This window comes from Phaethon aethereus (genome assembly GCF_964289735.1).
Source record: "Phaethon aethereus genome assembly, chromosome: 1".
Classification (NCBI taxonomy): domain Eukaryota; kingdom Metazoa; phylum Chordata; class Aves; order Phaethontiformes; family Phaethontidae; genus Phaethon; species Phaethon aethereus.
Genome location: NC_138575.1, coordinates 192,385,388 through 192,399,267, shown reverse-complemented (window position 1 = coordinate 192,399,267; position 13,880 = coordinate 192,385,388). Strand labels below are relative to the sequence as shown.

General features: G+C 40.1%; 1 protein-coding gene across 1 annotated transcript in view; it reads left to right on the top strand.

The window, feature by feature from the left end:
• Positions 1 to 11,427, top strand: part of ATP7B (ATPase copper transporting beta) — a gene marked incomplete at both ends in the record, with an annotated part of 30,364 nt that extends 18,937 nt beyond the window's left edge. The window contains 9 exons of the mRNA XM_082010352.1: positions 193 to 387; positions 1,803 to 1,985; positions 3,281 to 3,479; positions 4,813 to 4,959; positions 6,218 to 6,360; positions 8,392 to 8,595; positions 8,706 to 8,823; positions 9,593 to 9,695; positions 11,163 to 11,427. Coding sequence (XP_081866478.1) covers positions 193 to 387; positions 1,803 to 1,985; positions 3,281 to 3,479; positions 4,813 to 4,959; positions 6,218 to 6,360; positions 8,392 to 8,595; positions 8,706 to 8,823; positions 9,593 to 9,695; positions 11,163 to 11,427 — 1,557 coding nt within the window. The remainder of the gene's footprint in view (positions 1 to 192; positions 388 to 1,802; positions 1,986 to 3,280; positions 3,480 to 4,812; positions 4,960 to 6,217; positions 6,361 to 8,391; positions 8,596 to 8,705; positions 8,824 to 9,592; positions 9,696 to 11,162) is intronic.
• Positions 11,428 to 13,880: the final 2,453 nt, after the last annotated feature.

Below are 13,880 nucleotides of genomic sequence, written 5' to 3'. Positions count from 1 at the left end.
ATAAACAATTCATAACAGTGACCTTTCTCTACCATTACAGTAACAATAATAGATTGCTTTCCTATACTGGAGGTTTCCAGGTAAATGTGTTTTTTGCAATGGCTATGACTGATTGTACGTCTATGTTACCATCTTCTATCAGCAATCATACATCTCCTCTTGTTTTTTTCGCTCTCTTCCCTCTTCTTGCAGAATCAGAACAAACATGTTTCAAAAGCTGAACTAATACTGAGGTTTGCATTTCAAACCTCAATCACTGTGCTGAGCATTGCATGCCCCTGTTCTTTAGGGTTGGCTACCCCTACAGCTGTGATGGTGGGCACAGGAGTTGCTGCGCAGAATGGCATTCTCATCAAAGGTGGAAAACCCCTGGAAATGGCACACAAGGTTAATAGTTCATTCTGTACTTTTGTAGCTTAACCAGCTGTTGCTACATGCGATATAATTTCCCAGGAAATCCTGCTGGTCCAGAGAAAGGCTGCAGAATGTTGGGTTTTGGTTGCCTTTTTTTTTTTTTTTTAAATATTGGTTGCTGCTCATTCAGGTAAAGGAGACAGATCTGACCTTCTTTCTTCAAAGTAGTCACAGCAAAGTGTTTGGAGCCGACAGTTCCTGCAATCTCATGCCAGTGAGGCTGCTAATCTTCTGCATGACCTCAGAGGTTTCTGACTTCTGCACTCTCTTTATGTCTTCTGCAAAAGAGCCCAATAACCCAGTGTTTTCCTTCTTTCCTCAGAGGGCTGTTGTGAAATGTATATATTGTTCATGGTCAGTAGTTCAGAATGTAGGACGTAAGAGAAAAACAGAATAATTTGAAGTTGTTTTAGTGTATAGAAAAAAGATGGAAGGGAGGCAGAAAAAGCACTTCAATGACAGAAAACTGATGAAAAGAGGAGGAGGTTTGACATGTCCACAGCCAGTGAAAAGAGTATGAGTTTAAACCATGCTATGGTAGACTGGATTAAGTGAAAAGGATGTTAAGAATAAGTTATCAGACTGATAATTCTTATTCTTACTTGACATTATAAAGCATAGACCAGAAGCTTTTCCAAGGCTCTGCAAAAACCAAAAAATGACTGCTAATGAGTATCAAGACTTTTTACCTCTTGAATCTAAGTAAAGCTAGGGTCAGGGCTTGGAAAATTAGATGACCTATTGGATCCTGCAAGGTTGGTGTGTTGGAATAGCTGGGAATGGAAATAGTGCCTACTTTGCTGAGTCTTTTGGGTTTTGTGTTTTTCTGTGCTGTGTTTACTTTCAGGATAGAACTGAAAATAGAACTTTGGCTTTGGGTTTCAGTGTATGTGGGGCTGTGTTTTTTTGGTTCATTCCTGCTTCCTCAATACCTGTTGAGCTGGCTAACAAGGGATTGCTGCATTTGTGAATAGCATGAAGTTGGTTTTTGTTAGGTTGTTGTTTCTGGAACTTGTTGCAGTTTCTTGCACTCCTCCCACTTGCTCTATCACCAAGTAATTTCCTAAGTCCTCTTTCCTCAGTGATATTGTTAATTGTTTAGAACAGCATTCATAAAAGCCCTCCTTGCATCATATACCCTGTGGTAAAAGTGATTAAGGTGCTAAAAGTGATTAAGGTGCCACTGTATGAATCCTGCATGTGAATACATGCATGCACACACAAAGGACAGTACAAGTCCTGCAATGACTGTTGTCTGAGATCCTGATATAGGTACAGGATGATGTTGTAGCTTCAGTGAAATCATTGTATGGGGAAGGAATGAATGAGAAAGCATAAGGAGACCTGCTCGCAGGGCTTGGGCAATAAATTTACTTTATTTCTTGCAGATCAAGACTGTGATGTTTGACAAAACTGGGACCATCACCTGTGGAGTTCCTAAAGTCATGAGAGTGCTTTTGCTGGGAGACACAGCTGTGCTCTCTCTGAAGAAGGTACTGGCGGTGGTTGGCACTGCAGAAGCCAGCAGCGAGCATCCTTTAGGAGTGGCAGTCACTAAATATTGCAGAGAGGTACTTCCTATTTCATCTAAGACCTGAAGGGATCTGTGCAAATGCAGCAATGTTTTATAAAATAAGCAAGTGCCAGAGGGACAAGCCTGCCTGAAAAGTAATGGGCTGGAAAGCTGGTGGATTTTATGATTGTGTGTCTGTCTTAGTCTGGAGAACACCAGAAGGCATATTCTAAGCTTTTCTTTTCTGGTAATGCTGCGGAGCTCTAAAGCAAGATCTTATAAAGTTTTTCCTGAACTATTGGGAAAACAAAGATTGTGGAATATGTGCAGGAGGAATGCTTATGCTTAAAATAACATTGTGAAGCAAATGTGTGTGGTGACATTTCATATGTTACCTGACTGTAGTCACTTCTATTAGTCACTTGCTTATCATCTTGCTTTAAAACCTGTCTATTAAACTGTGATATTTGTGAATTTCACAAACGAATTAATAGATTAGTTGAGTCTTTGAAAATTTTGCAAATCCTCAAAGGTCATTTATATATTTCATGTGTTCCTCAAAAGTTTCAGGAAGAATAAAAGCACAGTAACCAAAATGCAAAGCCTGGTTTAAATAAATAATTTCTTTCTGCTAAGACAAGTCATTAATTGATTTATGGAAAAATTCATTGGCAAGAATATATCAAACTGATTTGTGACAGATTTTTCAGTGGTAAAATTTAGAAGTTAACATATCAATTTGGAAAGAAAAAGAGAGCATGGGTAATGATTCAGTTGCCTTTCTTTTATTTCATGTTTTCTGTTTTCAAATTTGTCTCAGTTCCCTGACACTTCTGTAGGCATCCCATGCACCAGTTATTACTGGATCATGGCTGATATGAATTGCAATCCTATATTGTTTTTCACTGTACTTTTGCATATATATAAAAGACCTAATCCCCCACAGCCAGTTGTCTGTGAGGTTAACTAGAAGTTGCATCTTATCAGAAGCTGTATGGCTTATTGTTACAGTATTTCTGTTTAGTTCCTAGTCTTGGCTGATGTCACGAAACACCAGTGTAACTAACTGCTTCGTCCTTGAACTACCAGGAAAAACTGTCCTTTATGGTTTGCTGGTGCTAGGGCTGAGACCTGGATGTGATCTGTATGGCTGCCCCTTTCTAGAAGTCTAAAACACAGCATGTCCAGAACATCCTTTTCTTTAGTTCTGCTCTACTGATACTCCATGTTGCTTTTCTGTCAGTCAGTCATTGTCAAGAGGAGGAATGAGGCCTCTTTTTGGCAGGAGTTATCAAATATTTGTACCCCATGTGGGCAGCACAGCCTGATGATGAACTCTCGTTATGTCCGCAGGAACTTGGCACTCAGAACTTGGGATACTGCACTGACTTCCAGGCAGTCCCAGGCTGTGGCATCAGCTGCAAAGTCGGAGGTGTTGAGGCTGTCCTGGGCACGGCCGAGGAGGGTCTTGATAAGCTGGACGCTAACAGGAGCATGGAGAGCAGAGCTCCTCTGGGAGATAATGCACTGATCACGCTTGCCGAATCACATGGTATGACTGCCCCCAAAGTGACCGCCAGTCGCAGTGTGAGGGCTAATGAATCAACAGTGCCAACTGCTGTAAAACAATCCTATCAGACTAGGAACAACAGAAAGGTGGAATTTATGGCAGGAGGAGGCAAAGAACATGACAGACAAAAATGTGCCTTAACAAAAACCAAAGCTTTCTCTTTCCCTTACTCTTGATATCTCTGCAATTCAGAAACCTAAATAAGAATTTAGATGCTACAGTGATGGGTACTCAAAAAGTCCATACAATACACAGGTGATAAGACATACTCAGCAATGTCCCTTTTTGATAGAAGAATGGTCCAGCAGAGAGCAATGTTTGCCAATTAGCATTATCTTCCCATTTAGAGCAGTTAGTTACCTTAGCAGTTATCTTACTGCTAATTTTTATATCCTACCCTTTAGTTCTATATTAACTTGGACCTTTTGTTTTCTGTTCGTACATCTCTCAAGGCACTTACTTAAAAAAAAAAAATCTATTCAGCAGATGCACAATAAAGTGTATTATATTTGCAAATCGAGTTTCAGTGCCTGATGTTTTTGATTAGGCCAATTTGTTTTTGTTTCAGGCTCTGTGGAAGCCACTTTCCTCTTTTGTAGTGTAGGAGAGAAAGAAAAAGTATTTAACGCCTTCCTTGAGAAGCTCATCAGTTCTCTTCAGAAGGCTGTGGCTCTCCTGACCTTTTCAAGAAAGCTGTTAGAAGAATTAAATAAAATAAGAAATTTAATCATCAGAACTGTGCCATTTGTGAATGGTTTTAATGTAATATTTTCTCACCTGCTTCATATGGCTCTTGTGGACTGAATTCATAATGAGGTACTCTACATACTGTTACATTGTTTGTTAGAACAAAACTACTTTTTTTCTTACCAGAAATAGCCTTTATATTTGAAAGAAGTCATTAGTTGTGAGAACAAAGCAGCATGGCATTTATGAAATGTGCATTCTGCACTTATCCAGAAAAACAATGCCAACTGGCAAAGGCAAATACAGGCAAATACTTCCATTAAGTTCATGACGCAGTTCTGTGTCTAAACAGGTACAGATTGAGTCTTGAAGGAGGAAAGTTTTATGAGGCTGTCTTCAGGTAGTGCCTATGTCATGGCCAAACACAAATGCAGCAGCACTTCAACACGACTAATTCTGTTTGTGTCTCGGCTGTGATGACTGCCAGTCCAGAACACAAAAAAGAATATGAAAACCTCTTTGAATATCTTTCTATAGCTAATGCAGCCTGACATTGTCATCCTCAGACATTTCTGGCTTGTGTTCACTTGTTTGAGTTGCTCATTTTTCTTTTTGTCTGTGCACAAAGGTCCATCAGCTTCTCATACATACTCAGTGTTGATTGGAAATCGTGAGTGGATGCGACGCAATGGCTTGCATATAGCAAATGACGTAAATGATGCGATGACAGACCATGAAACAAAAGGACAGACTGCCATACTAGTGGCTATAGATGGTAACTGGAGTGACTTAATAAATATCAATTGATCCTACCAGGGAAAGGATAAAAACAAACTCTGGAGCAATTGATCAGTGGCTTAGTGTCAAGAAACTACTCATCTTTTACTGCAGAACTGCTTGTGAACTGCAAAGTATCAAGATGTTCTTAAAAGAAGCTTTGACCTCAGAACAGTGTTTACAAGATTTTGTTGGGTATTTTTTAATTTAAGTATTAATTTCTGAACCTCCTGTTGTCTAGGGCTGCTGTTCAGAAAAGCAGTGCCTGTGCAGTGCCATGTCCCATCCTGACCTTACATCACTTAAGGCCAACCTATTGCATCAATGATTTCAAAACATTTCATGAATAAACATGATGATCCATTAGATCATTAAAATATAATAGATTAGACTAAATGAGTTTTGCTGGAGGGGTTCTGTTCTGTGCTACACAGAAAGAGATCCCAGACAATACCTTAATATAAGAAACTGCTGTAATGGTGATAGATTGCCAGTGCACCTCTGATCTTGAAATGGGGCCTTGGTGCTCCTACACAGCAATTTTCAGAGGCTTTTGCATGTCTCAGCCTGGGCTCCATCAGCAGTCCAGCAAAATCAAGTGCTCTTAACATGGAAATGAGGGCCCTGATGTACAGCTAGCATTCTGATTGCTGCTAGTGGTAGCAAATAGAGATACAGGGGTGAAAAACCTACTTAAGTAAATCCTTACTTTTGAAAGGTAACATGAAGTGATAAACCAATGTGAGATTTTTGTAAGTCTTGTGAAGCAAACATGGATGCACCTTTTGAGTCAATGTGTTGGAAGACAGGTGCAACACTGCTGTATGAACATAATGTAATAAAAGATTAGGGGACATAAAACCAGATACTCTATATGCTTCCGCCTGGAGGAGTAACTTCAACATCTGACCTGGGCACAAATGCCAAAACTTTCTATGGCCCACTATCGTATTTGTCCATACCATAAAACCTAGAAGGCAGGCATATTTAAAAGCTACCCTCCTCTGCTCCCCTTCCTCCGGCTCCCTAAATATCAGAGGTGTTTGTTGTTCGATCTGAAACAGATAAATGAGAAAAGTGTGTGTGAGACCATAACTTAGAAAACCGTAGACAGTTGTTCAGGCTTATGAGTGTCAATATTGCTCAGAAGGTGTTATTTCACAAGCTGCCATGGTGTGATGGTGGGGAAGTCCTGTTCTCTTGCTGCCATTTTGCCTCCCACAGCTCTCTCTAACAGCGGATGTTTCTTTGTGCAGGCCTGTTGTGTGGAATGATTGCAATAGCAGACATGGTCAAACAGGAGGCAGCCCTTGCTGTGCACACGCTGAAAAACATGGGAATAGACGTGGTGCTGATAACGGGCGACAACAGAAAAACTGCAAAAGCCATTGCTACTCAGGTATTCGCTTCTCTGCGTTTCAGATAAATACATGATGAGGTTCTAAAACTCTGCTTACCCCAGTGAATTTGGAGCAGAAACACAGATTTTCCCTGGATATGTTAAATGAAGACTAACTTTTCTTGAATTGGACTGAAAATCAGGTCAAGTACAACAGGGTAGTAAAGGCAAGTGGCTGCATTAAGAACCCACTGAAGACAAGCAGTCAGTACTTCTCCAGAGGTACAGTTTCTTGCAGTAATTAGTCTGTTACTAACTGAAGCCTCCTGCTTGCCTTCACTGAAGGGCAGTTGTGTTTACTTAGCAACGAAAGAAAATTCCTTGAAGATCCAGTCCTGTTCCCAATAAGGGAAGTGGGGATTTGTCATTATCTTTAAGGGTAACATAGTAATAACAATAAGAATTATTGTTAAGAAGCATAGCAGTCTAAAAGAGGTTGGGTTTATATGAGATTTCCTTGATCTCAAACTATAAATGTTGCTCCAAACACAAAACCAAATTTTCACTTTACCTTGCTGCATTTCCACCCTCTCCATCTTAATTTCCCTCTTTCCCTTTGCATCGATCTACTTCTAATCTACTGTGTGCCACCTTGCTTTCCTAATGTGATCAGAGGGATGGAACACCTCTCCTATGAAGACACACTGAGAGAGTTGGGGTTGTTCAGCATGGAGAAGAGAAGGCTCCGGGGAGACCTTATTGCAGCCTTCCAGTACCTGAAGAGGGTCTACAAGAAAGCTGGAGAGGGACATTTTACAAGGGCATGTAGTGATAGGACAAGGGGTAATGGCTTTGAACTGAAAGAGGGTAGATGTAGCTTAGCTATAAGGAAGAAATTCTTCACTAGGAGGGTGGTGAGCCACCGGAACAGGTTGCCCAGAGAGGTTGTGGATGCCCTATTACTGGAAGTGTTTAAGGTCAGGTTGGATGGGGCTCTGAGCAACCTGATCTAGTGGAAGGTGTCTCTGCCCATGCCAGAGGTGTTAGAACTAGAAGATCTTTAAGGTCCCTTTCAACCCAAACTATTCTTTGATTGTATGATATAAGATACCCCACCACACAGCTAACTCAGCCAGTACTGTGGTATGCATGTTCTTGTATGTTGTGAGGCCTGTTTTGTTTCTCAGTGTGATGCTTTAATCCTTCTTCTATTTTGATTCATGCTGTCTCTTTTGTGTTCAGTTGTGGTAAAGCACTTTCCCACCCCACCTTTCTTTGTTAAGAGAAGTTTTTCAGAAACAAGCTTTGATTTATGGTTCCAGGCACTCAGGTGAAGTTTTCAAACAAGCTTAGTCTGTGCCAACCTACATTTTCATTGAGTTTTTGACACTTACTTTCCTTTCAATGGAAAAATGGTAAGCCAGTCCTAAAAACTTTTTTAAATATTACTTTCTGAAAGATTAAGAGAGCTTCTACCTTGTGTAGTGAAAAGCTGATCTCTACCTGGTGAGGCAGCCAAACCAGGGGCATTATCACAGCCCTCTTCAGTATACCCACCTGTTTTTCAACTATAGCGCTGAAGCCATTGGTAGCAACACCATATTGGTTAAGATGTGGATGGGTACAAGCATTTAACCAGCCATCTACTTTATTTTCATAGTTTTCCTGAGCCTTGCATATGGCATTTCTGTGTTTTCCCTAGTGTAACTGCCTGATCATACATGGTTCCTATGTTGCATTTCATGGAAACTTTTTTTGGTGCATCAGGCAGCATGATTAGCTGAAAACTCTTTTAACCATCAAACCTTTATTGCCAGAACAGTAGAACTTCAGCAGCCCTGTGGGGCATGATACTAAGGGCAGAGCATCGTTTGCCAGCATCTCTGCAGTAAAGATGGAAGGGACTGTAATCAGCCCCTTTCTTACGCCAAAACATGTGTCTCTTCAGCTTTTTGTGTAGCTTGCCAGTGTTGCCTCCACCAGAACCAGTTTGGTTGGTCTTCCTTTGTTTCCCCTTCACCCAGAACAGCAAATGGCTTTTCCTTTCAGCATGAAGCATATCACCGAGTGTGTTTCTTTTTTTGTACATAGGTTGGGATCAAAAAAGTCTTTGCTGAGGTTCTTCCTTCTCACAAGGTTGCAAAGGTCCAGGAGCTCCAAAATGGGAGGAGGAAGGTTGCGATGGTTGGTGATGGAGTCAATGATTCCCCTGCACTAGCCAGGGCTGATGTTGGAATTGCAATTGGAACGGGCACCGATGTTGCCATTGAAGCAGCAGATGTTGTTCTTATTCGAGTGAGCACTACAGTTTTTACCTGTCCTCTTTTATCACTGACACTCCTCTTTTTGGTTTGGTATTCTGAAGACTGCATGTGGAAACCTTTCAATGCTCTTCTGTCTTGCAGAATGACTTGCTGGATGTAGTTGCCAGTATTCACTTATCAAAGAGAACTGTTCGAAGAATACGAATAAATCTGATTCTTGCCTTAATTTATAATCTGCTTGGAATACCCATAGCAGCAGGTATGTGACTGCCAGAGCTCAGCTTGTTGAAGGTAGCAGCACAGTTGCATTCTCTGGTGCCTCTCACAGGATTTCCTGCTCAAGGAACCAGAGAGGTTCCTAGAGTATTTAAAACTTGGCAGAAGGACAAAATAAATACATTCTTTTATCTTTTCACATTTTAGAAAAAAATCTTTGTTCCCCAAATTTTTAACTATTAGGAATAAATTCTTATATGATGAAATTAAAACCATGCTCTTATTTCACATAGCAGTACTTGGGGATTAGTTTCTGTATATTCAAACCCGGCTCTAATCTGAGATACCATCCCATTTCTGCATGCTTCTTCTATTATTCACCCTGAATCACAATTTTCTCTCCTACTACTTGCATTCTCTCTGCTTCTGTCAGACATCTTCTCATGCTCCAAACTCCTCCTTAAAACTTACTTCAAGCATTCCTCTTTATGAGTAACTTCTCCCTCCTTTGCCTGGACTATTGCCTTGTCTTTCTGTTGCTTTTGCTTTGTTTCATGTGCAGAATAGCTGTAAGGGACAAATAGTCTTACCATGTGGCCACAGTCTTGTAGCTGAATTGGTGCAAAGGTCATCCCTTGCAAGGGAAGGGACATATTTAAAAATAAGTGAGTAAATATATATCAGTCTAGTTGTGTTTATGGAGGGTGTCAGCAAGTCATAGAACTGCTGATCTGTTCTATGATATGCAGGGAGTGAAATGCCTGTCTTGGGACAGGTGGTTCTGGCTCATGTCCATATGGTTTTTTTGCTAGGTGTGTTCATGCCTGTTGGCCTCGTGCTTCAGCCTTGGATGGGATCAGCTGCAATGGCAGCTTCTTCTGTGTCTGTCATGCTGTCTTCCCTGCAACTGAAATGGCAAGTTGTCGTATACTAATAAATTGGGGAATTATAGGCAGCGCTGCTGCTGGGACTCAAGTGAGACGTTACTTTGGGCTTTGTATACCTAAAAGTACCTGACAGTCCTTTAGCTTGGGGTTGTTCTGTATAATCCTTGGCTCCAAGAGACAGGTATCTCTATTATGAACACACCTGGGCTGAGACAGTACTGAGCATTCTTTATCTAGCAGCTAAAAGTGTGACTGGATGCCACCAGGGCACCTGTGTTGGCTATCTAGTTCAATACCAAGTGAGGTAATGGTCAGCAGTGGTTTTGCTGTGAATATCAAGTGAACAAATCATTCAAACAATAGTTCTCCATAATGTAGCAGTAGATGTTTTTTAAAAGATTTGTACCAGCTTTTCTTTTTTTGTCTATTTGATTTAGCCAGAGAGAAACAGAGAAGCAGTGTATTTATTCTTTTGCACCTTGCTACAGATAAAGTGTCTTGCTCTATTTTTTTAGAAGGAAATCAATTTCTGAGCTATAACAAGATTTTTCAAATTCTATTAATTTTTTTATGGTACTTTTTTGGGGTACCCTTTTTGTTTGCAGTTACAGTGGACCTGTTTTTAACAGCATTGTGAGCAAACATCTTTCAAAAATAAGACTTTTTATGGTGTCTGAAATGAGTCCAAACCTTCACATATTTCTACTGTAGCTGGGGTCTTCTGTAGTGTATAGTACAGTATAGTACAGTATAGTATAAACTAGTACAGGAAATCTGTTGCTGCATCATGTTTCTCATCCTGCAAATGCTCAATGAGGCCACAATCTAGAATAAAAATTACGTACATGCTCACATCTGTTTGCAGAATCAGCCCTACCACTAGAGGGTTTTCATCCTAGACACTCCAAAGGATGAGAAATTTCTATAAAGGGATTCCTTTATTCTCCAATTCTTTTGATCTTGTGCTGATAACTTTAAGTATGGGACACCATTGTGGTGAGATATTGAGAAACCCCCAAAACATATTTGGCTTCAGACTTACAGAAGCTGCATTACAGTATACTCTGTAGGACAATACTCTTTCTTGAAGCTTCACATCAGCTGAACAGAACTTCAGATTCCAAAGAAAGCAATAATACATATATGTGAAGAAGACCATGCATACTTGCCATTGCTGGGCTTTTTTTGACCTAGAATACATTGAATCAGAAAGTGACTTTTGGGTCATCAAATCCATTCCCCTGCAATTGTCTGCTACAAACCCTTTCACAATTCAGCAAACTCATAATTTTTCTTAAAGAACCTCACTTTGAGAGTCCCTCTCTTTAACTATTGAAATGTCTTAATGCCATGTGACCAGTACTCTTAGCTATTAACATTGTGTCTGATGTGCAGGTAATATTCAGGTTGTCAGAAGTTTCTGATTTGTTCTAATGCTGAAGACACTTCTACACATTGACCTCTTGGTACTAAACATCTTTTCTCTTTCTCTTAGGTATAAGAAGCCAGACACAGAAAGTTACGAAGCACAAGCTCAAGGCCACATGAAGCCACTTACTCCTTCCCAAATCAGTGTTCATATTGGAATGGATGATAGGAGGAGGGATTCATCCAGACTGGCTCCTTGGGATCAGATTAGCCAAGTGTCCCTCTCTTCCTTGACTTCAGACAAGCTGCCGAGACGTAGTGGTTTTGTTGAGGAGGAAGGGGACAAGTGGTCATTGCTCATGAATGGAGGAGATGAAGAACAGTACATCTGAAGCACTGTATTCTTAGTACAGGAGGAAACGTTCCTCCTCACCAGTGACGGGAGGGACTGACTTATGTCATCACAAACTTCAGGGTTGTAAGTGAAGTCATTCCTTCAGCTCACAAAACAATTGCAACTCAACTTGATGTTGGATTGTGGATTTTTTTCAAGTCACCAGTTATTTCTGTGAATCTGTGGCTCTATAGTGAACTGGCTCCTTTGCATACAGCAATTAGTGAAATAATGTAGAATTCTAATTTTCAGAGTCTAAAAGAGTTTCTCTCTTCTGGACTGTTTTCTGGGCACCAAATTTCATACTTTTCACTCTTTCTAACTTTATTCTTTCAAGAGCACATGAAGCAGTATTTCCAGAGGTGCCAAATATTAATTTCTGTGTCCAAGTGAAAATAGCCACAGCATAAGGAGCTCTGTGGTCGGAAGCTGTATTTTTACAGAGAGTTTGAACTAGTCACATCACTGTGAGAGCACTTTGTATTTCGGATTCATATGCATCTCCTTGAACCAAAAATGCTTCGGTGTTTCACTGACTACAACTCTCTGAAAGGTCTATTTCAAAGATTTTCACTTGCTTTCAGGTATTTCATCCTTTTGATGCACATTTCTGTTACTAAACTCATTCTGTCATTCCCCCTGCTCTCCTAGATTTTCTCTTTTGCTCCATATGAGCTCTTTTTTCCCCTTTCTTTGCACAAGATATCTTCCATGAGTTATTATTATGTTTACAGACATTCCTGTTTGGGACAAACTCCTTTAAGTCACCAGGAACTTTTCCATTCTTGTTTAAGTCCACAAAGGCATAGCAATCCCTGGTCCAAGTTAGCATATCATTTTCCTGTGGATACTTTGCAGGACCCCATGAAGCTCCTGACAGTTGGGCAGTCATCTGTCTCCCCTCTGGCAGAGTCAAAAATTTATGCCAGTGTGAGCGAAGGTGGTATTTACCATAGTGTGACTGAGAGCAGAACTAGCACTGGTGTGACTGCAGCATGGCTGAATGGAGTGAGTTTATTGCATAAGTTAATGCCAGCTTGCTGGTTGCTCAAAATGGAGCCAAAAGTTTAAATGGTAAAGGTGGAAAAATGGCCTTAAAATGTGGGGCTTCTATTTGCTATCATATAAATAACCTTTTCTGATGAGAGAAGGACTTGAACTAAGAAGGTTTATAAGAGCTTGAATTTTAATATAAATTTCTATTAATGTTTTCAGTTGGTTTTAATTTCCCTCTTTGCTCTAGTTTAATGAGAAATCAAGGTGCTGAAGAACCTTTTTTTCACTTTAATGTCTTTACCAAAGCTTGCAGTAACTTTATCACTGTGAATGTCAAATTGATCCCTTAACAGTTTTTAGGGTCAGGACAGTAGGTATCAACGGCTTTGGTGCTCTGAATCCGGTCCCGGGGTGCTGCATTGCTCAAGTGTGGGACTCCAAAGTAAGCAGACCAGAGTTTTACAGCCTAACCTAAAAAGTGGAAGAAGAGGAATTGCTATGCTAAAAACAATGTGAAATAATCACTTACTTTCATTGACTTAAATATACAGCTGTTTCCAACACGGGTTCAAATCCTGCTCCTCCTAATGTAAAAATGTAAAAACAAGTCAGAGAGGAAAAGAATTGTGCTTAAAGCATTGGGCAGGTCTCTTTGTTCTCTCTTCCTCTTAGTATTATATTTGAGCTCTCCTTAGCAAATGTCAACAAAACTCTCTTAAATGTAATTACAAATAAGTTTTAAAACTGCAAAATCTCTCTATATGTGTAGAGATTACGTTCACAGCACACACACTTTTCAAACATGCCATAGGTTCCTTTACATGTCCTTGTGGGGAAGATGGTCTACTGTTTCACTGGTTTATGTTTTCTTATCAGTGCTTACAGTAAAAATATTGTGGTTTTTTTAAAAAAAAAAAACGAACAGGCAAATAACTTTGTGTCTTTGTTTTTCTTTTTTTGGAGGGCTACAGAAAAAAATAAGAGCATAAGCGAGAATTGCAGGATACATATGCACAAGAAAGATTTTGTGACTGCTTTGTGATCTATTTCAGGCAGGATATATAGCAAGGAAAAAGGGGGACAGTGTGGTATTGCATACTGAGGCAGGTGCAGTTGCAAGCTTGTTGAAGGGTGGAATTAGGATTCAAAATTGTCTTGAGAAATTGGACAGAACTGACAAACTCTGCAAACAGGACAGAGAGGAATTAAAGGTCAACTTGGCAGAAAAAGGCTGGGTAGTTGGCTGGCATTCGTTTCGTGACCTGTTCTAACAACATAGTGATGCTGCAAAATGAACAGAAACATTGAGATGTATAAGGACTGTATTATCCATATGACATAAAATACCTCTTTCCATTCAGCTCTGGAGAGGCATCTGCTGAAGTTTCAGGTCTAGTTTTATATGTCATACTTGTTAGGAAAAACCAGAGACAGTTCAGAGAAAAGCAACGAGAT